Genomic DNA, 25,393 nt, shown 5'->3' on the forward strand with positions numbered 1-25,393 from the left:
CAAACTTCAGCTGTTAAGCGCGGTACACAGAGGTTATACAGGCATTGCGAATTTTTTTTAAAATAACGAAATTTCGAATAATGGATCAGTGATTCGAGAAAACTTGGCAAACTTTCATTGTTAACAAAGCGATGAATTATGACTATTTGGCAACTGCTACGAGTCATAACAACAATATAATCAAATAAAAACAAGTTGGCTGGCCTGCCTTGCAGACGAAAATATTTCCGCGGCATCATTTCTGCGACCAATAGATATGAATTATGTATCTTGCACATGCGCAGTCGTTCACTCAGTCAACTAGTTTTCACATTTTCATCTCGGTACGTATACAACACAGTCATATTTTCACGTCGATAATTATTTAGCATCTCTCGTGACGACTAACAAACATATACTTAGTATATCTTTTCACTTAATATACCTATGTACAAACAATTTCTTACACGGTATGTAACGGATTCACCGTAAATATATAACTTGTATACATACAATAGAGATTTGTATAATATTATTCAACATAGCCTGATGCGGGTATACTTACAACTTCTCTCAGGACATTTTCAATTTGGATACAATTACACTCTTTACATGGACAGATAACTTCAAACCGAAGTAGTATTTCCTCACTTCGTTCAGAGCAATTGCTTGTAACATTTATAAGCGGTTATATAAATACGGTAAATACATACGTTTAAGCGGCGATTCAACCACGATATATTGACGAGTGTTCATTATGGAAAAAGCGGCTAAAAATCTCACGTATCGGTGTGGTAAAATAATCATTGCTTGAAGTATAATATTTTCGGTCATTGATGGCACGGATAGATTTCTGGGTGACACGGTTTATTTGTACTGAATGGATATTAAACATTCTTTAATTGCATTCCAAATTTTATACCTTGTAGTTGCATCGGAATCGATGTTCCAAGAATAGGTCACTTTGACCCAGGTTTTTATGAAGTTAAACATAGACGCAAACTAAGTATCAAAAAAATATACAAACATCACCAGACGAATACCGATTTCATCCGGATCGATGTATAGAGATAGCTCAGATGAATGTAACGTTAATACAGACGTGTGACTGACACAATTCGCACTCTTCGTAAAACCACGGTATATCCTACAACTATTACTTATGTACCACTTATCGACGAAGTCACATTGGACTTATGCCTTCGGTTCAAGATTTACAATTGACTCTATACAATAGTACCATTTCTTACATTCTGCATGGGTGGAATTCTTCCCAATTGAAAATTCAACTTACAATCAAGGTAATTTTCCATGCTTGGTTCTGACATCGTTTACGTACCACACGGCAAGCAGAAGTCCAAGCAGATTTGCCTGCATGCAGTCATATTCGGAAATTAAACTCTTTTCCACGTATCGTGCGGTAATTTGATTAGAACCAGATGTTGTGTACGTGAACTCGGAAGTTAATTACTCCGTGAAAATCATCAGTAAAATTGTTTGAGGGTGACGGACTGAGATTTCTTGATCAAAATTCACAGTGATTAATTTCAGCACGAATTTTCAAGTGTTGAATTCCACTTTGCGAAGAACGTGAATGTAATATTCCTCGAATAGCTTGTTTGATGTTCAATCTTCGAGCTTGTAGTATGCACCGTACGAATTAACAATTTTCTGATTGGGATCATACGTGTGAGTTAATAAGATTATGTCAAATAGTAGAAGAATAAATTTCTCCCTGGCGTAAAAATTCAGAGATCAGTTAATTATCAGTTAAATGAATTGTACACTCCAATGCGTAATGATCAATCCTTAAGTGCAACAAGGCCACATGCGTTTTAATTAAAAATATTTAGAAGTTGAATTACGTCACAAACAGAAGACGTTTACATTATAATGCGTGCCGCATTCACGCGTGGACCTATAAACAATTCCGAGTCGTGATCAGCTAGGATATAATAAAATGAAGCTCCGAATGCGGTTTCAACAATTGTTTCGTATTGTTTGTTTTTCTCCCATTTCACATTTAGGTGCTAATACTTTGTGACTGTACTAACAGCAAGAACAACACTAGTCGAATTTAAATCTGCGGTTCACGTAATATTCATTATTTGATAACAAGCCTCGTATACAGGTTCGGAAACTCCGCTCAATTTTCGATGCTGGGGGCGTCTCAAAAACTGTCCAAGACTACCTCAGTGTACATAAAGTGTCCATAAAATAGAGTGAAATTAAGATGACGTTGCTGTAGAAAAAATTCTACAAAGCGCCAATCAGATTGAAGTATTATTGCTTATGAACGCCATTCTGGCGACTTATTGAACCATTATTTCTGGCTTTATGGTGGACACTTTTTCAGTTAAAACCAATTTGAGATTCTTTTTACTTACCTCTACCCTTCATAATCAGGCGATACGTTCCCCACCACCAGAGTTGCCGGGCCTGTATACAAGACCGTGGCATTGACCATTCTAGCTAATCGCTGCGTCAACGCTGCGTACAAGAATTTCTTATCATCGATTGAAGTAACGTTCAACGACTTGTCGACATACTCGAATAGCACAAGGACGTAATTCGTTCGTTCGGTCGACGTATGGAATAATAGCAACAAACATAGGTTTTGCCTGCCTCGAGACGCGTTATCGTCGCACGAGACACTCTTCTGACTAGGTTTTTATGCAAGCTGATTTATCTGGTCTACTCCGTCAGATTTTTGACGCTAAGAACGGGCAACGGTCGGCTGTTAAGTCGCATTCAATCTATATCCATATCTCTGAGAGTGCGACAGAGAAAGGCAGAGGTGATGATACCGAATGTCTGAAACATATGAAGATAAGAACAGTGATAATCGCGTGGAGAGATCCTGTTTGCACGACGTGCTTGAAATTGAGCATTACAAAAGGATCAAAGAACTGCAGTTTTCAACGAATAGCGCAGCGATAATCAAAAACAGACACATCGGAATAAAATGGAACGTTTGTTTGTATCGTACAATTATGAAAAACTTGAAGTTCGACTCATTACTGAAATGTATTATGCGATTTCATTAAGATCTGGGTATTAGAATCATATAGTGGAATGGATAATCTCTTCGTTGGACTGCATAAAAAGCCTTAACGTCATTACAGGTACTTACTTGAATACCGGCCATGGCCATGGCCAGGAACACAAGGGTGAAGCTTTCGACTTGAAGCCAGGTGATAATCTTGTTAAGGCAGCCCTGTATGGAAAGTCAATTTTGAACTCTTTAAGCAATGTAGATCTCGAAGATGAGAAACTTATACCTATAGGAGATCTAGTCATCTGGCATACATGAGAACACATATTAGATTCCCAACTTAGATACATGCATATTCACATGCAGTTATAATGAAGGATATGTACAGATATTCACGTCCACGTGATAATAATGGAATTAAGCATTTAGAAAATGAAATTCTTGTGGAAAGCTAAGGCAGATGCTACCCTGATACTTTCACATTCGTTTTTCTACAGAGCTATTACGCCCAGTTAATTATATTATTGACGAGAGACTTGCTCTCTGTTCGATAATTTAATTTTCAGGCACGGTATGAGTAACACTGAAAATTACCTCTTTATGTCTGTAGTTGGCATGACCTTCTGGATCTGGAATTTGACAGGATAGCTCGTCTTTTGGTTGAGGATGAACCCACGGTTCGTCATCCTGACAGATTTGGAAGCAAAATCAGAGCAATTAGTTACATTGTTCAACATAGATAAAGATGCAACTAGATAGATTGACGAATGGCTGATCGAGATAGTTGTTAAATTTACTTCGACTCACGTTTCTGTGAAACACTCTGGATACGACGCTGATCGGACTCCCAGCGTTTTCAGGCTAAACAGATTAAAAATTTTTCGATTAATGGCTCACGATCAAAATTAAACTCGTCCGTATATTTACAAACGTACAGTGAAGCACTGCTCTGAAATAGGAGTCGAGGACGAGCATCGAGTACTTGTTAGTAATTACTTTCTACGTCAATAGCACAAAGCGTAGGTGATTTCAACGTTAATATAGTCTAAATAACAGTTTTTGTTTATCCCGAGCTTCATCACCTTGTTTGATTATAACGACTGGGATATTTATCGAGCTGTGTACCCCTGGTACAAAGTGACAAATCATCAACCCTTAAACGTACCTCGATGTTCCTAAGTACACAAGACGTCAAAGAGACTTGCCCTCGACTTTAACCCTGGTACAATGTAAAAAATGATTAACCCTTGAACGTACCTCGATGTTCAGCACACAACACGTCAAAGGGACTTGTTGTCGTTTGCCTCGAGTTTCTTGGATATACTTCCACCATGCTGTGTCATTGTAGTCTTCGTCACTGTGGATTCCACAGCAATTAAACTGCAAAAAATCAACGGTGAGTCAAGTCAGTATGTAAATGTATAACGGTTTACAAATGGACATTAATTGTAGTGGATTAATCGATGGTTAATAAATGAACAATACAACCACTAATAGACGGCCTTAATTGAACATTTGATCAAACTGATATTCACTATACTACGTAAGTTGCAATATGAACAGTTAAACAGGTTCCAGTTTACAAAGTTGTACATAATAGTGTTATACAAAGGTAACCTTCTGAAAATAATGAATTGATACGTCATTTAAAAATAGTATTAGTTTTAAAACTCTCGCTTGCTAAAGCTCGCTCGGGGTCGGATACCTAGTGTGACTGGTTTTTGTGCTCCTGCGCTCGCTTACTCGTTGTCAGTGTTTTACCAGATGACATAGTTGTAGGAGAGACTGGGGTACGATGACCCCCCAAAAAATTCTGGTATTTGCTTCACAGTATACAGAACGAACACCGTCTTTGTGCATGTGACGCAAACCGAATCTGCCCGTAAGATTTTTTCTATATAATGTTACAAATCAATATGACAATAAATTTCGTCAAAAAATACCACAGAATAATCCGCTAAGTGTTGACAGATTTGAAACACGACGCACAGCAATTTTAGCTCTAATCGAACGACGGTAGTGTCATAAATTCCTATGTATACAATGCCAACCACTCACCAATTACAATTTCTTGATCCTGGTCGTTCGGTTTTTTTTCCGAATTGAAATATTATCTGAAGCGTGCGTATTGGTTTAATAGGACGAAACATAAACGAACTTGTAAACTTGAAAATTAGTCCGGAAGGTCAAAAGTCACCAGGTCAAGAACCTGGACAACCAAAACTACGGAGCGCTTTTCCTGGATGTCAAAATTCACCAGGTAGCGGACCTGAAGCGCAGAAACTACGGAGCGCTTGTTTTGGAACTCGAGTTGCATCAGGAAGCGGACCCGGAGCCCAGGATCCAGGAGGTATAGAACCCGTTACTCGAAATCTGCGGAGCGCGATTCTCATACGTCCGCTCTACCGCGCGGTTGTTTCTAGACTGAGGAATTCGGCTAGCTGATTTTGGTCGTAGACGATTACTATAGATCGATGACGTCAAGAGAAAAAAAAAATTTGGGTGACGTCACTTTCTGAACATCCGAACATCCAGACTTTGGTTTACTAACTTTAATACTATGTATGATGTATGATGTATGATGTATGATTGCTGCTCTTTGCAATAGTACTTTGCTCTTGGTCCGGAAATTGAATGGCAACACTGCATTGCTGCACTAAAGATATAATTTGCCAAACCCTAGGATAGCCTAATTAAGGCAGAACTATCGAGCTTGTGTAATGGGTGATTAACTTTCCGTAACGACGTGGAAGCTGCGCGATTACCTTATACTGTGCAAAGTCGAGACTGCGACTGAACGAGATGTCGCTGCTTGAGTTGTAACCGTAATGGTCAGAAAGGCGTTCGCCAAGCCTCTTCTCCAGTCCGGAAAGCACGCGAAATATCATCAGTCCACCCACCGCAGCTGTCACCAGTTCCGTCACTATCAGAGCGATCAGCATGCTCATGTACTACGGAAAATTTCAGAATTACCAGACTGACGATTTGATCGTCTTTCGGATGAGCAGTTTCTTAGGGGACGTTGTTATTATAATCGACTGAAAATCTACAGTTTCAAAGAAAAATGAAAGAAAATCTCAATCTGTTGTCACGTTACGAAAAATGTTACTATGTTCCCTCCACTTTAAGGTCGGACAATAATTTTGAGTCAACAGATTCTTGATGTCCGTAAGATCGACGAAGCAATCTTCCAACAACCTACGATGCTCAAAATAAAAACAAGGTAACGTAAATGAGAGTCATAGTAAATTGTCCAAGTGTCATTACATAGGTATTCACAGGATAAACGTGCAATTCCACTCGGTCAAAGAAACATTTCCATTAAGCAAATTAAGAATAGCGTGTTCGAAATTGTCCGTACCGCTGTTTGAATGATTATACCAATCACTTACGATTGCCAGTATGCATTGATTGCCGTGAAATGCAGCACGACATCCGCAGAAGCCAACCGTGAGGACGGTAATGCCAAGACCAAGAAGACTGTAAGCAACCAAATGAATGGTCTCGTGCGGCGTCACATCAGGGACGAAAAGGTTCAAGAGATGGCCCTTGCTTGGTTCCAGCAAGAGCCAGGCACCCATTACGAGGACCGTACAGCCAGCAAACTAAAATACAAAAAGTACAGACGGTTATAATATGTATAATTAACTTCCAGGGTTACTGGTACACGCGCGAACAGTGCGAATGAAGTAATTCGTTAACTTAATTGCTAGACATGCTGCGGTTAGGAAAAGTTTACTATTCAGCGGAGTAGATTAATGATAATTTTTTGTTTTTTGTAATACTCTGTAATTTGTTCGCAGTGCCTCTAGGACATTGTTCTTCTCTTCCAATGTTTCCGTAAGATACCATTGATTTTGAAATATTTATTGTAGGAATTTAGGATTCCTCGAAGATTTAATACGCTAGTTTTTTCGGACGGTGACCTGTTACTGGAATGTTTACTACCGAGAGAGAATATTCAGTAACGTCCAATGAATCTGAACAATTAATTGAACGTATCGATCAACGCAAACCAATTAGCAAACTTGATTACAACGTCACGTCGAATTGAAACAATTTCCCATTCGGACTCTGACACGTTCAACTCATTATTATCATGTATCTGATGCATTTTTGTGATACGTGACCAGATAATTCGATATTTATCACAAGTTCTATAGCACGAGAGAGCGCTGAAAGACAGTTACAGTAAGTTGAGATAAACCTCGTAGCCTTACAACAGCTGAAAAAAATTTCTGAAAGATTTTTCTAAATTTGAGCACGACGATATAGAAAATTTGACACATTGTCAAAACATTATTGTAAACTTGAATAATTACCCATATTAAAAGGTTGAACATGAACAAGGCGACTTTTAGATACTTCATGCCGTGTATTTCTCTGTAGAAATCCAGTCATCAATCTGCAAATATAAAGCTGTTAATGTTACGGACAACTATAATAATTTATCCAGTGGTCAATATGACACTGACAAAACAATCTGTTTCTTGTTGTAAGAGTCGCAGTGCGTTAATTACTAACCGGCATACTTTGTAATCAATGATTTCCGCTGAAATATTTCAGTAACTATTGGAAATTAGCGTATTTTAAAATTAGTGACAAAAGTGTTATACCAGCTTATGTGGGACTCGAACAACCAAGCGGATAATTTGGCTAACCTGGATGGGTCAGTTTACGAACTTCTTATTCGGGTGGTTTTTGAGCTCATAGAACATGGTCAAATATAACACACCCACCCACCCAAAAGTTCATTCGAAAATAATCGAAGGTGATTTTTTACACAATAGAAGGGAAAGATCTAGTGAAAACTCAACTTTTCACTATCGAAGTCATTATAATAACTTCACCTGTTGGGATACAGAATTTTCATTTTTTAAAGGAAACACTGCCTACGGTAATTGTGTATTTCTTACATTTTACATTGATTAATTTAATACCTTTTCGTTAATTTGATCATGATCTATCATTTGGAAATCATCAAATTTAAGTAATCGTAAGCTACGATGTTTTTCTTACAAAGTCAAGAACAGGTAATGCATTTTGAACGCTTTAAAATAGTTAAACGTCTGGTGAATTTGTTTGATTACTCTTCACGATGACTTATTTCAATGGGAAAACTGTTCTGCATAAATTCACTGAAATAGTCGCTTTTTAGTCAACAGCAAATTCTAACGAAATTCAACGAATCTATAGATTTTGCAACATTGTGAAGCGGTTTTAAATGAAACATCGACATCCAAGCGATTGTTTACAATTTCGATATTTTTACTTTCGCATTTTTTAAGGAATCATCGTAATCTACCCTTGTGTTAATTTCATAAATACCCGATTTGCGAATATCTCGAAATAGAACAAATAAAAAGTATCAAATAATTCCCTATCAATTACTCTTTATCGAACCTGCATCCCAAATTTACTCTCATTTAAGTACATTAGTCAAAAAGCTAATTATCCCAACTTTTCTAATCAGGATAATAGGCATCATGTCCCTATAGCATGGCTTACGAGTATAGGTATATTTATATGTGTGTTTTTCTTCATTCTCGCGAGGGTGAAAACCATCTGCCAAATTACTCTGTTCATTTTCCCGCCAAAATAAATTCCCAAAAATATTGCCAGCAAGAATTTATCATAATATGTACCCATAAATAAGGCTGATCTGTTCGGCATTAGCAAAATAAAAAAAAAAATCATTTCTAGTTTAAACACGTCTATTTTCGCAGGGTTAGAATTTATAAAATCAACTATATCTAAATACCGGATTGTTTTTGCTGGTCATTTAATCTCTGCCTAAAATACATTTGTGACGTTTATTACTAACAAAAATATTTTATCGTGTACTAAGTAGCTATGAGTTTCTAACTCAGAAAATTCTTTTCGGCACTATAAAATATAAATTAATGAAGAGGTAGGAAAAGTAATGGCAGTATAATAATAAAATAGATTTTTTTATCATCCATTACCGAAATTTAGGCGTGTTTTCAGTAAAGCAGATCATGTAGTTCGGCTCGTTAATGGTCGTAGGAAATATTTTCGTAATTGACTAAGCATAGAGCGGAGAGTCACTCACCGACATCAAAGAGTATATTAGATATATATCAGAGTTGAAACTTGTAATATGCCTACATCATATACAAACTAAGTGGAGCATGTATATTTGAACATACTTCGGTTTCATATTCAATTCGAATATTTTGTAATTGAATTACGGTGTGAATATAACCAACAGGTTGATCCCTGGGGTAGAAAGCGACCTTGTTATTTTGCACGAGTTGTTTACAGAGCTATATTTTCGGGATTGGTCGAATTCCAGAAGGACCAAGGGGATAAGTGTATCTGATTTACGAATTTGAAAATGGGTAAAATCCCCGGCTAAATTGAAATTATTAATATTTACGAACCCCTCTGACTTCGTACGCGAGATTTATTCGACCACGAATAACAAGAATCTTACAACATCTAACGAATAATAGATGAATTTTGAACGACGAGATGAGCTCTTCTCTAAGGATCTTACAATATTTTAAGGGAAAAAATATGACGATACGATTTTCCATCTTTACGTACGAAACATTCGGGATCTGAGAGACACTTTGTTGTCTTTCGATATGCAGAGTTTCGCAGCGGAGCGACAACCGAAGTTTTTTGTGGCGGAAATTTTAGGCAACAGACCAGTTTTTTTTCACGTGATAGGGCTGCTTCTGTAACGTTACGGATCCCGTGGTAGCAGGTGATAAGAATTTGAACGGGCCTGTGAAACTCGAGTGTGTACTCTTGGGGTTAATACTATGAATACTTCTTACAAACGTGGCGATTATTGTTATTAACACGATTCACGTGGTGAATTTGTTGAAACAGATCAAGACAACGACTGCTATATTTGGGTAAAACCGATTGTCAATATTTCATCCACGCACTATTTTTCTTATACCACTGCAATTTGAGAATGATAGTTACGGTTTTTAAAATTTCTTGGCGTGATATTTCCGCACTAAAAAACTAGCCGCAACCTTCTTCTGTGACAAAATTTATACGGCAGTATTAAAAATTGAACTAAATCAAAGATACACTGAAGTGGCATTGTTCGCATTATTAATTATCCACATTTACAAATTACTGAGGATACATTAGTAAATAAATATTATAAACAACTGATTTGAAACATAGATTCTGATATTATAGCTTATCGTTCTAGGGTCAATAATTTTGTGATTAAGTGCATTATAGTCGGCGTACAGAGATGAACTTACTGGAATTACGCGTGACAAGTTTGCAACAAACTCTCAAACAAAAGTTTTGCACACTTGAATGGGTTACTGATTTACCGAAGGCTAGTTAGATTTCAAAAAGTATGAGGTACAAAAATGACACCTTTAAGCTGGAAGAAAATAGGACAAACAGACACTGCAGAACCTCCAGTGTTAACAATTGATCCTCGCAGCGTTATAATAAGCAGCCCACGGCAGAATCTAAGATAAGCTCAAACAACCACGATATTCTTCTCTGCATTTGCATTACTTGGAACCTTCCAACGTTCCACCTCATATATAAAACAAAGCTGTTTTACAATTGTGGAAGATGGTGATTTCTGTAAGAATTTCAGGTACCAGAGACCGATGTGACTGAACCGTGGATATCTTGTTTTAGACTCGACTCGTTTATTAATCACACAATGTATGCGTCAATACAAAACGTCTAACCTCCTTTCGTATCCCTCAAACCATCGCAATGAAACAATGTCCTATAACTTTTTATACAATTTCTCAGTAGATGCTACGCATTTTTATAAGTATTGGGTACTACGAATTCTTTATCTAAGTACCGCACAGAGTTTATTGTTTGCAAACATTGCTAATAACGCGAATCGCCAAAGCGAAACGTTAAATAAAAAAACTCTCACGTGTCAATTCCTTCGCGATTCATTCATTACGAAATAAAGTATATCGATCGTTACTAGAATTCTGTTCTTGTGCTCGGGAGAAAACACTTACAAGCACCGCGTGTACCAACCGAAAAGCGTGTATCCCAAAACCTCACGTTCACCGTTAGCCAATACCAAGTCATCCCCATTGTCAATACTAATTCTCCAAAATTCAGTCACACGCCCAAGCCAGTACACATTTCCCTGATCTTGGCCAGACGCCAAGCTCACTCGGTTCACAGGTGGTTGACTTTAGCTGAAGCACCTTGTCCTGATTTGCTAAACCTGAGATCCAAGGGTTCACCTGCAATAATCTAGTCGCAAAGTCTGACTAACGCGCAAATACTTCTCCAGATAGACGACGACCTGTCTTGGGCTTCCGGGGTTTCGTGCAAGCTCGCGAGACCTCAATGGCCGTTGATGTTCCAAGTAGTCTAACCAGACTCAGACTTACTCCTAAGACACTCTCGTATTTCACGTACCGAACACGATGCAGCCGACGAAGAACGGGACGGCCGTCATCACCGTTGCACTAGCTCGTTAATGTCCAGCGGTAAACTGCGCTTCGAAGCGGATGTCATCTGGCCAGTTGTTTGCGGACTATGGTGAACGGAGTTCTACGCCACGGTGGTCCAGACGCGGCTGCGTCGACGAAATCCCGGCGCGCGGCGCCGACGCCCTCATTTCATCTCTGAGAGCCGCTTTTCTCCTCCACCCTGCATCCGCGCAGGGATGACTATGCCCGAAGGTCCTCGCGAGTCTCAATCCCCACGTCGCATCTAGGCGACCGCGCTAACCCCTGCCAATCACTCTCCGTACCACCCTTTCCATCGATCGTATAATAATTTTTCCGTTTACAAGGAGGGAAAAGATTATGTGGAGTCAAGTGATATTCGTTTGATGCAATTCAATGGATTAGTCAAATGAGGCGAACGCGGTACTTACCTAATTCAAAACAAAATACTTTTGTCTTGAAGAAAGGCTTTTGTTGAATCAAGGAATTGGCTTTACTAAATCATTTCGACGAACTAACTAAATCGAAATTATTGAATCGAACTCATCGTGTTTGGAAGAAATGAGGGATGCTGGATTGAAGTGAATACGGACTTCAACAAAATCTATTTTGTTCGTTCAAGAATTCCTTTCCCTCCGTGTATATTTACCCGAGCGGCGCGACGGCGGTTTGCTGTAAGCGGTAGCCGTCACTCAATCGTCACGTGCTATGATTTTTTCTTTTACTTCGATTTAGTCTATCAATTCATCATTTTTTCCATGTACCACTCGTTTATGTTTCTGAGTACCTTTTTTCTCTCATTGATTTCAAATTATACTCTCACATTGCTTCTGTTTTATTCAGTTTTAGGTTCAGACTTTTCAGCTTTTTGTCAGAGGTGAAATCGTGACTGAAATATTCTTGACGTTATTATGGTCGACGAGTGACGTTATTATTAGTCCTCGATAACTGACAGGTGCTGTCAACGATCTTAAGACTGATATAAAATTGTAAAAGTCGGAGGAACTCACCGGGATTATGTGTGAATTTATGTTCACGCGAAAATGGGCATAGATCATTTCAAGCAATAATGGTAACCGAACGAGTGAGCGAGGTTAAAAAGTAGAAATCGGTGATTTGTACACATTACAAATTATATACCGCGCAAAAATATTAGTTATATTTTAACGAAAACCGAAAGACAAGAAAATACACTTCAAGTTGGCTATCATCTACAGTCAGAAGTTTGAATTTAATTTGCAAGTTACGACGATTCGTATCACAACAAATAGCACAGTACTCATGGCTGAAATATGTTGAGAGCTAAGATTCAACCACGCGAATGGTAGATCTTTTTTGTTTGCTAAATGTCACCTCTTCATTTAACCGTGGGAACAGGATGTAAAGTTACCGAGTGATGCTCCACTTTAGACGACCCGTAGGACGATTACCTAATTTTGAACGTTCATCATTTAGGTAAATATAATGATTTTTTATTAATAATTATCAACAAATTTTTACAATAATTTCTCCGTTTCGTTTAATTAAATATAATATTATGCTATCGACCTACATCTGATAAAATTCAACGGCGATATTTCGACTATTACGCAGCTTGCATAAAGCTGACCGCAGCTCGTGCTCGCATTAATGAGTTTGAGAGTTCTCGGTTTTTCAATTTGAGCCCAAAATCGCGTTCAGTAATGTCAAGTGTATTACTTATTTTTTCTTTCAATGAAAGTTCGTGCCGGAAGATGTCAAGATTCAAAAGTTTAGATTATTCAAATAATCGATATCAAACTTGCTAAAACTCGAGAGCAGTACAATTTGGACATTTTTTTCCAATTAACGCTGTTTTGTGAAATTTTACAAGCGAAAGTGATTTGAAATATTTGACATTGCTGCGCATTATTTTCAGTGTGAATCCTGAAAAGAACTTAGAGAACTAGTGATAATTAGGCACGCCGAAACGAAGATGAAATATTACTCGTTAGCTCATTCTATCGAACCTCAAATTCCTGCGTACACATGATGCAATGAAAATGCGTACCGCGTCGTTTTAGATTCCATTTTTTTCATTGAAAATCGATCAGTCATGACTAGAGAACTATCGATTTCAAAAGGCACATAAAAAACTTTTGACAAATATTACACAATTTCGATGACTTATATATGCCTACACGCGAGCTTACTAATATTCATTAATATCAGATACACACCAGTTTCACTTGCACTGTTAAAAAAAGAGAAGAATATAATTCTCGCAAGAGTTGAAGGTGAGCTGCTTAAGATGAATTTGCGATGAATATTAAAAAAAAAATGATACTAATAATAAAACTTGACGCACGAATGAAGCTAACAATGATTCAGTTCATACAGACATTTTGAAATTTTTTGACATATTTCATAGTATTCCATGCACTTGGTTGAATTTTGGATATCGTAAAAAGCCAAATTTTGAATCTTGGGGACTCAGGAACGGGGCACACGAAAGTTCTTGAAAGAAGTCAGTCACGATAATCTTACATAGTGTAACAAATCCCTGGAGGGATAAAAAAACGGAGGTTTGGAGTTGGCCCAGTTTTCGTGAAAAGCCCCAGATACATATTACATTACCAGGCCAGCAGTTATAATCTTCAAAGCGTTCGATTACTGCGTAACGATTTCACTTACTTTCATTGTACACATGTAATGATGTATACCTATAACTTAACTCCTAACCTAATGGACGGTTATTGACTACTGATGGATACCATAATTGTGAGTAAAGAATTTTTCGAATTACATATCCGAGCAATCATTGTGATTCAATATTACCGTTCCTAATAATATATCAATGAAATATACGTATTTGTTGCATGAATAGTATAGAATATCGGTTTCAGTTAAGTACTAAACTAATACGATTTATCGTCTCACTTGTAACCTCTCGTTAGTAATGCGTTATTATTATACAGATAAAGACTAATAACAATAAAAAAAAATATTTCCGCCGCACATCAGCATACACACATTCGCTGTATAAACAATTACTCGATTAATTATTTTTACAATATCTTCGATAATAAAATAGCAACAAACAAAAACATAATCCGCAGCTGTGTATATTACACAAGTGCATACTTTCTTTACTATTTAGTGGATAAAAAACGTATAATAGTAGTTAAGTACACTTTACAGTCATAAGTATTATCGCGATGACGACATCGTTGTACGTCCATATTATCTGCGACACTCAAGTTCCGTCCAATTTATTTATCCGTCCAGATAATCCACTTCACGATTTAACGAGTGTCACACTGCCAAAAAAAATGTCCATTCCAATGATGTCAATCCAACACCGCTCGAATCAGTAAATATTAACTCACACTCTGAAAACACGTTCTTCGGTGTTGTCTTTCGTCAATTGTCATCGAATATAGCGAATCTTTTCACAACGTGCCCACTTTGCGGCAATCTTTCCGATTCCCAAGTAACTCGATACGACCAAAGCGAATCTTCTTGGTTTCGCCACGTTTCCTCCCTGCACGCGAAACGGAACCAGCCTGTATATCATCCGGTTGTGGCCGTTTTCCCCCTGGGATTTTCATTCCTATGGCTTACTACAACTCCGTCGTAGTTTCTACGGGACTCTGGTCGCCCAGGTATGTGAATCCCAAGTGGGAATAGTCCTTTCTTTCCCTAAACGTCACGTTGTCGTTCGACGAACTCGGGTTGAGCAGATCGTCGCCGTGGCTGTAAAGCGGGTTGAGCACCGGCGTGTCGTGGCTCAGGTTACTGTGACTATTCAGTGTGTTCATATTGTTCATATTGTTCATGTTATTCAGGTTCACATTTTTTCTTCCAAGGGTATTGCGACGCAAGGACTGGGCGTTTGATTCGCCGTGGTTTCCAGCTATGCTAGATGCTCGCGCTGTTGTTGCTGCCTCCGAACTCACCGGACTCTGTTGGCCTACAGGACAGAAGAGAAAAATTTTTCTACTTGATATTTTATCAGTGATACAATCTTGTTTTTATACAGGGATGATCAGGATTACTTGATTAATTATTCACAGAGGTAAAAATTCGGTACTGCGATATATATGAAGAGGTATATACCAATAAGATCAAAGATTTTATTGTCAAATATTTTTTATATTTCAAACGTTGTTCATATTTGAATATATACTTTCGCAATCATCTGACTTCAATAACACAAATATAAAGAATGATCGTAGATCTTTCGCCGGTGCGATATAATTGTGATAGTTCAGAATCACACGCACATAAAAAAAAGTCTGATGCACTCAGGATTTTAAAAGGTATGACCCCGGTTAATCAAGGTGTATCCAAGCAAAATGAATGCTACTTTTCGGAGATTAACTATTCCAGTAGAAAAACACCACAAATGATGAAAGAATTGAAATCGTCAGTTGTTGTAATGAAAATGATGGAAGAGATAGTGATCAAAGTTTTGTAAATGGACTCTTTTGGAAGCTCTGGTGTCGAGTAAATCATCGTATCTATAGGTGCGTGAAATGGCTTTTGATGCCTAATGACAGAATTTTATCCTACTGAATAACTGGATAATCGCGAAGATTTGGGCCTTGGAAGAGTAATTGAACATTCTGCAATCGTTGAAAATCTGAAATATTGCCTATATCAAAAAATAACGTGTATTCGATGATTTGCCATGACTGACACTTCTCACTCTCTCTCTTTCTCTCTCTCCCTGAAATGAGGTCAGGCCTTTTGGCCTCGGACGCGTAGATTACATCTGGAAATTGTAAAATTGTTTTCCCTGAGTTTTTAATGACATTAGTTGATCTATATATTTTTACCTCCAGGACACATGCACCCATTTCATTTTTATCTAATTATACCTTACTTCATTTTATTCTATTTTATTTCACTTTATTTTATCCTATTTTACTTTATTTAAGACGATTTTATTTTATATTATTCTATTTTAATTCTAATTCTAAAGGAGCTCCGTACTACGTTTCATATATAATATTTTGCTACCAATGTATTACACTGTCGCGCTGTAAGGGAGCATTCCCAAAGCGCTTAATAAAAAGCATTATCTCTCTGTCTCCCTCTCCCCTTCTGTTTCTGGTCCGTTTAACTAACATTTCCGGCTATGGCACGACAAAAAAACAAATGAAATAACTACGTGTGAACTCACCGGTACTACCTCCATGGTCCTTTGTTATGTAGCTTACGTTGTCGAGACTGAAAGCATGATTTTTGTTGCTGAAATCAAGCTGTAGATCGTTATAGCTGTCGTTGTCATCGACCGGTACACTCATTTGCAATACCTGAGTTTCGTACTCCTTGAGATTAGGCTCTACGTAGACAGGATCGTACCTTGGCACTACGTACATCCTTTGCATGCGCTCCTTGTAGGCTTTGTACCTAAAAAATCACATCAAACATTTTTCAAATAGTCGTTGATGGGCCTGAATTGAACATTTTTGGCCTGAATCGAAAACCTATAATTGTTTTCTTTCCAGTTCCAATGGGTGCCAGCTGTTCTTTGATCAGGCATCAACACTGGTCACGTTGCTGAAAAGTTTCAACCTTTTAGTATCGATCGTTTGGATTCGACATCTTTAACTACGGAACAAAATTTGATAACAGAGAAGACGCTGCTAAGTCAAATGAAATTTTCTGGCCAGTCCACCATGACATTCGGGGTCAGCAGAGTGCTGAAATTCTACAGATAACAATGCCTATTCCCGTTATCTGAATCAGCCATCCACTCGCAATCTGCTTGAATTCAAACACGGTAGCTCTGTAAGTGTAATTGAGCGAAAAGCTGGGAGAGTCAAACTGTCGGCGCGTACTCCATTGAATTTAGTGTTACTCCTAATTGCTTAATCGAGTCCGACATTCAGTACATGTTAAGCCAAGAATTGCGATGACCCTGAGCCCGGATATGGCAACGCAAGCAGGCTCGGGCTCGAGAAAAACTTTAATGAAATTGAGGCCAGCAGCGTCCGTGGGAGAAAATTGAAAACGATATTTTCCTACTGCACTTGACAATTCGCTATTCGGGCAGTTACAAGGTACTATTTTAACTGTGCGCCGCAAGTTCTTTGAACGTTTAGTAATTTTCAGTAATACGAATAATTTTGTGAGTGCAGCGTGCACGGATCTGCAATATGACTGTTTTTTTAGATACATTTACTCATGTAATGTGAGTACGTACCTACTGAGTAATTTGCGTGAATGGGACGGGGTTCAAGTTCCGAATTTTAAAAGTTCCGCAAGAGCCTAATTTCGGATTATTTGGTGGTGAAACTTCAAGTAAGAAAATCAAACTTTTACGAAACATCAAAGTTTCGAATGGTCGGAAACCCGACGGCTCAAAGTTCCAAAATGCATGATTCCGATCATTCAAGTTACAAGAAATCAAAGTTTCGAAAATTAAAGTTCTGAAAATTAAACTATACTCACACAGCGTGGTTTAATCAACTAGCGAATGTAAAATATCAGAAAAACCGAAAATTAGAAATAACCAGGATTCCGAACGTAAAAATGGGAGATATTTTGGAAATGGGAGAATTAGGTAAATTGGGAGATATTCACACATAATTTTCGAATTTTGGCGTTCCACGATTTTCGGCGAAATTCTTTTTGTTTTTTCGCATACCTTTTTTTGTTCGTCCTAAACAGTTTCAGGATGTTCTGAACCGTATTGTTATTCTATGTGTAACATGTAAACCTCACAACCTTCTGTTTTTATAAATCCTGTTGATCCTTTGAAACGTACATCCCTAAGCTTTCTTTTAAAAAACTTCATTGTCCTCGAATTGACTTTATAATTTTTTGTGTGACTGTCTCTGAAAATACTGTTCAGCGAAGATACGCTTCAATGACTGATTATTTTCCTTTCCAATTGTAAGATGTGGGATTATCGATGTAAATTAATGTATTAAAGTCTGCTGAACAGAAGATCGTGATTTCCCACGTTTCACGAATAATAATTAACTGAATATATCGAGAGATAATCAGTAATTCGGACGAATGCCTTAATTGTTCTTTTGTTTTAGATTCTCTGAACTCCTCTTATACCGTTATATTGCTTGATTTTAGCAACGTAATTATTTTTCGTAACTTTTTCTCAATTTTTATGCAAATTTCCGATATTTTAATATACAAAAGTATTTATCGAAAATTTCCTCTTCATCTATTGCAACCCTAAAATTTGGCTTTCTTAACAAGTTTTTCAATCGCTTTGAGGAAGTTTTGGCTGTGACACGCGCGATAAGAATTCGCATTTCAGACGCGTCGCATCGTCACTTTGTACATCACCCCGCTCGACCGTGTTTCGTTGCGTAATAGTCTCACGTTGCATGAATCCGTGACAATCGCTGTGAGAATGCATCTAATACACGTGAATTACGAACAACTGGAGACATGATCTGACTCCATTCCAAAGAAATACGAATAGGTCACGTAAGTTGATGAAATTAACGAACCCTCTGAGCACCTGAGATCTTCGTCAGGTGATCTTCGCATGAATCTTTCCGTAGCTCTACGTGGGGAGACTTTTGGTACAATTGTTTGCTTTTTATTGCTTATCCATAATTACAATGAAATGTACGAATTTAGGGATAATTGAGGTACTGAAATAGTAATTTCTACAATAATAAATCGTAGTATTTCTACATGAATTATTATAATCTTGAAGAAGAAGAGTTGGTATTGTACTTTTTGAAACAGTATAACGATTGACCAATGGAAAATTGAGAGTGTAAAAAAGTGATAGGGATAAATAACAAATTTTCAAAAATAAGTTTAAAAATCAGTATTTCGAATAACATAAGTTGTAAGAAATGTATGAAACGATTCCAAAAGTCTCTCCATGTAGATCGTATTATTCTTCTTCTATCAAGCCTGCCCTGCTGAAAAAGAGTCCTAAAATTTCATAGTAATTTAATCTTTTTTTAAAGAGAATTTAAGAATGGATGAAAGTTTCCGAGGGACGCGATAATTTTCTGATACGACTGCTTACGAGAAAACATAAGCGTTGCATAATTCAACAATTAATTTATAAGATAATTCTCACAATACATCCGTCAGAACGGATGATGGTCAAACTTCATTCCGATATTACGATTGACATACATATATATTCAATCAGAAATTTTATGAAAATTCTGAAATAATGAATTTATAAGATTGAACATGTTTTCCAATTTCGATCACGCATTAAAGTTTACGAGTTTTAATTACCATGAATTCCTGACTCTATCAGCTCAGTTCGAATAAACTGCCACTAGTAATTTTTAGGAATTTCAGTGACACATACTCATCGTTTCTTCACGCAATTTTTTTTTTTTTTCAATCAGATTTTATGATTCTTTTCCAGCAGGATGTAGTATTCACCTTTTTATTCTGATTCTGTTTTTTCACGACAGTAATTTCGAAAAGTGAGAAACTTCGTTTGTCTACATGAGCTTACTCGTTGAGCCATTTGATTTGTTCGCCATTTCGAATCGAGACACCAATTTTCCACCAAATTTGTTTAACCACTCGACTGAAACCTTAGAATAACGTTCCCGAGATTTTAGAAACATTATTCCGTACGTGCGGTAGCAGAAAATTCTGGTGAGCGTCAATAATATGAAATCTGTTTGCACGAGGGTTTAACAGTAGAAGAAACGAAAGATGTAACTGTTTGGATTTCAATCTCGGGCTCTTCTCAGCTGTCTGAATAATCAGATATTTTCCCATTGTAAAGCGAGCCGAAAGAAGCGTCGCTCGAATGATTCCAACGGCTTTCATGGAATTATTGAATTTCACAACGCACCAGAATTCACGAAATTAAACTTTATCTCAAGTGTTTAGGATGAACACTTGGATCTAAATTTGAATTTTATCTATTCATTTATTGATTTCATTAATTGCTATCCATTATAGTAGTCTGTTTTATAGTGTAAATCCTACGGCTCAGCTTGATTGAATAATTACTGTGATATTTACAAAAAATGTATACGGTATAAATTCTCGCTATTGGAATGAAATTCGCTAGCGTGCAACTATTTTAATCTACATCATTATCTTCACCTTGACAATTATATACATAAAAAATACCTTATGCAGCTCACATGACAAATTTTTTGATATTGTGATTAACACTCAATCGCTGAGACTCCGTAAAATCCTGTGGGTTCAAAGTTTTTGGAATTATTTGGAAAACATTATCAAACCATAATAGCTGAGAGAAATTTGCAGTGAACCTAAGAATTTACCAGCAAATTTTGTTCCAAATAATTCCAGAGTTTCCGCATCTAATCCTGAATTTTTAAGTTAGTGGTGAATTTGAAAAAAAAAAAATTTCCAACGTCCGCGGATTGAGATTTTTTAATCAAATTTTGAGTTTTTCATCCGGGCCAGTTGGAAACCGTCAATCAGTAGAAGTTACATATGATCGTTGAAATTTACGAAAGATAAAATACACCCACTCACCTCGACCAGGACACGCAAATATAAATGATCCCAGCGATCCCTAGGACAAGAATAACGCAAGCGATGACAATCAGAGCATAAGGAAAGACTTCGCCGCTGAATGCAATGGTGGTCTGCTTGACGACGGGTTCAGGTAGCGACACGGGCACGTGGATATTGGTGGCAGTTGCGTGGATCAGGGTGGACACGTCAAAGGTGATGCTGGATATGGCAGGCTTGTTCAAAAGTACTCTGAAAAAAAATTTACAACGTAAGTAAAGCCACAAAGCCACACGACTATTTCATACGGAAATTTCAAGTAACTGTGAAAAATTCGGGTGAAAAGGCCAAATGAGAACAAAAAAAAAAAACAATACGCGAAATAACAAAATTAGTATACACTGTGTTTGCACAGCTGTGTTCGCAGCTGCCTGGGCAGTTGTATCACAAAATAATGTACGTTATAATTATCCCGGGATATTATGCATTCCGTGAAATGAATTACACATTGCTACTTAAGCAGCCACTCGGAATTCTCTGAACAGATATTTCACTCCCACGAATAAATTTGCCCGCTCACCAAACGAATTGAGTGAACTCTAGGACAAAAATCAGTGAAAATGTTTAGTGATGGAAAAACCAAAAAACCACTTTGTAGCTTTGGCTACAGTAATTCAAAAACCAGGTGATATTATTTTTTACGATATCTCACTGAAGCTGACTTTGAATTTCCGATCATTCGATCGATGAAACGGTTGCGAAGAGACTTGCCTTTGCATCTGCGAGCTGTTTCCTTCGAGGATTTTCTCGGTGACGGGGTCGATCACGTAGAAATAGAAATTCGAGTCCCCTGGAATGGTCTCAACGGTGCCATTCTTGGTGATTGAATGCCGGACGGCTACTCTTTCAACACCGACTAGGAGTCCGGTCTTTTCCTCGATGACTGACGCGATCTTGGGCACTTCCTTCTGCAGCATATCGGCTGACGCATCCTCGACGACGAGAACCAGGAGGTTTTCACGTCCAATCAAATTTACTATCACCGGTGCCTCAATGGCGTTCGAATCTGTTGTTGAGTTCGGATTGTCCCTGACTTGGACGTTGAATTTGAATGGCAGTTCCGAGTTGTCGACGTTGTCGAAGGTGCTTGCCGTCCGGATGATGCCGGAAAAGCCGTCTATCGCAAAGTAGTCAGAACCACGTCCCTTCAGTATCCTGTACTCAAGCTTTCCGTACTTTCCATTGTCCTTGTCCTGTGCCTTCACCTGAACAACTGTCGACGAGAATTGCGCTGTCCTTGGAATAGCCGCGAAATATCTGCCCTTCGTCAACGCTTTACCTTCTTCTGGGAAGACGAAGTTTGGCTTGTTATCGTTTACGTCGAGTACCTGGATCTTAACCTGCAACAATTCAAGTAATGGGTTGTATGAATGCTGTGAATTCTTGGGTAAAAGTAGAAATTACAAAATTTCCAACATTTTTGTAGATTGTAAGCGTTTGACTGCTAAGGAAACGAGCGGCTTTAAGCTAACCGTGAGCCAGCCCTCGAACTTCCCGTTTTCACACCGCAGATTCCAAGTTCACAGAAAACAAATAATAATATCCAATTCGAATTTCGATCTACAAATTCAGATCCGTCATTAACGATTCAAAAGCTGTCAGGTACCATATCACACTGAAATATGACGGTTATTTTTTATTTTGAATCACTGTAATGGATACACCATTACAAATTTTAGGAGGCTAACCTTGGATTCGTTGTCGGGGATCCAAAGAACCTCGATCCACTAATTTCTACTAAAATCCGAATATTTTTAGATTTTTTTCTTCGCTATTTTGGATTTCGCACATTTGACCTCAGATTCATGAGCAGCGACCCAAAAAACCTTCAATTACCAATTTTCATCAAAATCCAAATGTTTTAAATTTTTTTTGGTGTACTGAATACGCCAAATTTTAATTTTTCAAATCTGACTCTAGATTCGTGATCAGCGACCTAAACAAACCTTGCGATACCAATTTTCATACGAATCAGTTCATTTATCCTCAAGATATCATCACTTTTGTTTTACTGTTTGGAATTTTGCTATCTAAATAATTCAAAAGTACCGAACTGATTAAAGCCAAAATCTAAGCACTTCTAAGTTTCTAAGAAAAGCCGCGACGATTGAGATCGAAATCATGGAAATCCAGTTACTGGTTCTCGAGATGTCGTCGAACAAAAAACTTGATCACATACATCCAAGCATACATACGCGCACTCAGGTGTGATCGGAGGTGATTCTCTAGATCTTTAAACGTCGAGATCTAGTGAAAACTCAACCTTTCATTTTCGAAGTGATTACAATAACTTCCTTATATATCTGGAAACAGAGAAACGGCAAGTTGTGAACAAATCAAATGAAATATCTGATCTTGGACGAACGGTATGTCCGCTTGCCTCTAAAATCGGAAATTTCTTGACAATACCGGATCACACTTCCAACAAAATTGGCGTTCATGGAATCCTTGATAAAAACCCCATCAACCTTTCCGACTCGACAATGTGCTAAATATCATTCCACAAACTCCGGTGACTATCTAACTTCGTGGCTTTGAAATGCACTCACCGTGGTTACGTTCCGGTCGGCGTTGACAAGACCAGACAGTGATTCGAGTTTGATTTTGATGCGATACGATTCCGTGGTTTCGTAGTCAAGCGCTCCTCTCTTAAGTTTTAAGGCACAGTTTCGTTCCTCCGTGATATTGGCATCGAATAATCCGTCGTCATTGCCACTATAGATGGCGCACTTGAGCGGCGGAGTGTCGTGGGCATGGTTGTTGATGATCGTCAGAGTTTTTATCAAAGTGTTATCAGTTGCGTCTTCGGGGATTTCTACCGTGTACGAATCCTCGGCGAAACCCAAGCCAATCTCAGGTGGCACAGTGGCGACGTGTCGCACCGAGATGCGCACCGTCGTAACCGAGGACAGCTGAGGTTCGCCAAGGTCATGGGCCTTAACGTCGACCTGGTGAAACGAGAATATATTAGTTAGTCAATCGTTGAATTCTCTGTTTCGTACTTCGGAATAACTTCGTCCGGTCGAACATATTACCTGGTACTCGGAGTTCGTCTCCTTGCGCAGATCATCGCGAACTCTGAGCACTCCGGTGTCGGGGTCTACGAGAAAGTACTTGTTCGCAATACCTCGACCAATTATCTCGTAGCGCACCTAAAAGCAAATTGCCTCTTAATCAAGTTTGGACGTACGAAACTCCCGACTGAGTAACGCTGACCGAATAGTGACATTGTAGATCTCCTAAGGAAACTATCATAGTTCAGCGATAAATTAGTTATTAATCCGATAAACTATCGGAAAGGTGTGAGAAATTGGAACGTGCCGATTGTTCATAGTGTTAAATGCAAGTATAAAATCCTAACTCGAAAACAAGATCACCGGTGGGTAGGAGTCAGAAATGTACTGAGTTGCCGTGGACTGCTCTATATGTGTGTAACAAGCCATCATCGTCATACCTGGTTTCCTGGAGCAGTACCGTCGGAGTCCGTAGCAACAAGATTGATGACCGTTGTTCCTATAGGAGCATCGTCGTCCAGCGTGATGGGACGCGGTATTGAGGTAAAGACCGGAGGGATGTCGTTCATATCCTGCAGATAAAGATTAGCGAAGATGAAAGGGTGCGTTTTGAATTTTGAGAGAAGGATGAAGCCCGTTCTGAGTTTGAGTCTGGATTGAATTCACTTACCAAAACATTGACGATGACTCTGGTCGTAGCTCCGGGTAGATCATTGGTGTTTTCGGCTGTTCCCACAAGAAGGATGTGCTGGTTGTCTCGTTCGTAGTCTAGACCTCTAACCGTTTTAATGATCCCGGTCTTCGGGTCTATACTGAAAAGATCCGTATCTCCTTGCTTGATAACGTAGGTAACCTGTTTCTTAGTATCCGGATCATCGGCCTGGAAAAAATCGCATCAGCTTCAAATTACCATGCATATATAATACGAGCAACGGTTCAACGTTCCTCGCAGTGGGTGAACCTTTTTTTCATCTCTTACGTTACCGCACATTCAACGGCCCCGCAACGCGGTTCAGTAACACCTATGACTTTTTGCAAAACTATCCCAACACAAGAATATCCGAAACAGAATGTTCATCACGATAACAGGTTTTATGGTCATATGGGATCTAATAGTTTGAACATGTATCCGGAAAATGTGTGGATGAAAGTGAACGAGGCGACAATGTACTATCGATGTCAAAAGTGTCCAACAAAGGTGACCAATGAAATTTCTAAATATCTTGATTTCAAAACTGATTCTGTTCACCTTGATTACTCTACCAATTGAAGTACCAAATGAGTACTAGACTCTTTCCTTTTTAGCAAATTGGCGTAAGATTTGATGTTTATCATTTTTACGCGAATTAGTTACTAATTGCGAACCGAATCAGTTCGGAAATTTGAATTGCACTGCAACAAACCATATTTATGAGGTCAGTTTTGAGGCTGTTGACCAAATTGGATTCTGGGAAATGAGATATTCCGAACACTTGAAGCAATATTCGGTT

General features: G+C 38.3%; 2 protein-coding genes across 7 annotated transcripts in view; both read right to left on the bottom strand.

The window, feature by feature from the left end:
• Positions 1-860: 860 nt before the first annotated feature.
• LOC124188095 (tetraspanin-11-like) lies at positions 861-11,599 on the bottom strand. The gene is made up of 9 exons (XM_046580454.1): positions 11,381-11,599; positions 7,297-7,379; positions 6,367-6,579; positions 5,740-5,925; positions 4,232-4,354; positions 3,782-3,835; positions 3,569-3,661; positions 3,113-3,196; positions 861-2,793 (listed from the first exon to the last, which is right to left on the bottom strand). Exons 2-9 carry the CDS (start codon positions 7,342-7,344, stop codon positions 2,731-2,733), a joined length of 864 nt encoding a protein of 287 aa, XP_046436410.1. The 5' UTR covers positions 7,345-7,379; positions 11,381-11,599; the 3' UTR covers positions 861-2,730.
• A 1,263-nt stretch (positions 11,600-12,862) lies between these two features.
• LOC124174359 (cadherin-99C) overlaps positions 12,863-25,393 on the bottom strand; it is a 111,178-nt gene continuing 98,647 nt past the window's right edge. For 4 of the 6 annotated variants that reach the window (XM_046553423.1, XM_046553442.1, XM_046553432.1 and 1 more), the window contains 8 exons: positions 24,574-24,783; positions 24,344-24,475; positions 23,925-24,041; positions 23,439-23,837; positions 21,601-22,229; positions 20,851-21,081; positions 16,559-16,788; positions 12,863-15,343 (listed from right to left, as the gene is read on the bottom strand). In XM_046553423.1, coding sequence (XP_046409379.1) covers positions 14,994-15,343; positions 16,559-16,788; positions 20,851-21,081; positions 21,601-22,229; positions 23,439-23,837; positions 23,925-24,041; positions 24,344-24,475; positions 24,574-24,783 — 2,298 coding nt within the window. In that variant the 3' untranslated portion in view covers positions 12,863-14,993. Of the gene's footprint in view, positions 15,344-16,128; positions 16,148-16,213; positions 16,512-16,558; positions 16,789-20,850; positions 21,082-21,600; positions 22,230-23,438; positions 23,838-23,924; positions 24,042-24,343; positions 24,476-24,573; positions 24,784-25,393 lie in introns of those variants that run through there. The other 2 variants (XM_046553461.1, XM_046553451.1) reach the window with 2 other exon arrangements.

Source organism: Neodiprion fabricii, chromosome 1, assembly GCF_021155785.1.
Source record: "Neodiprion fabricii isolate iyNeoFabr1 chromosome 1, iyNeoFabr1.1, whole genome shotgun sequence".
NCBI classification, from domain to species: Eukaryota; Metazoa; Arthropoda; class Insecta; order Hymenoptera; family Diprionidae; genus Neodiprion; species Neodiprion fabricii.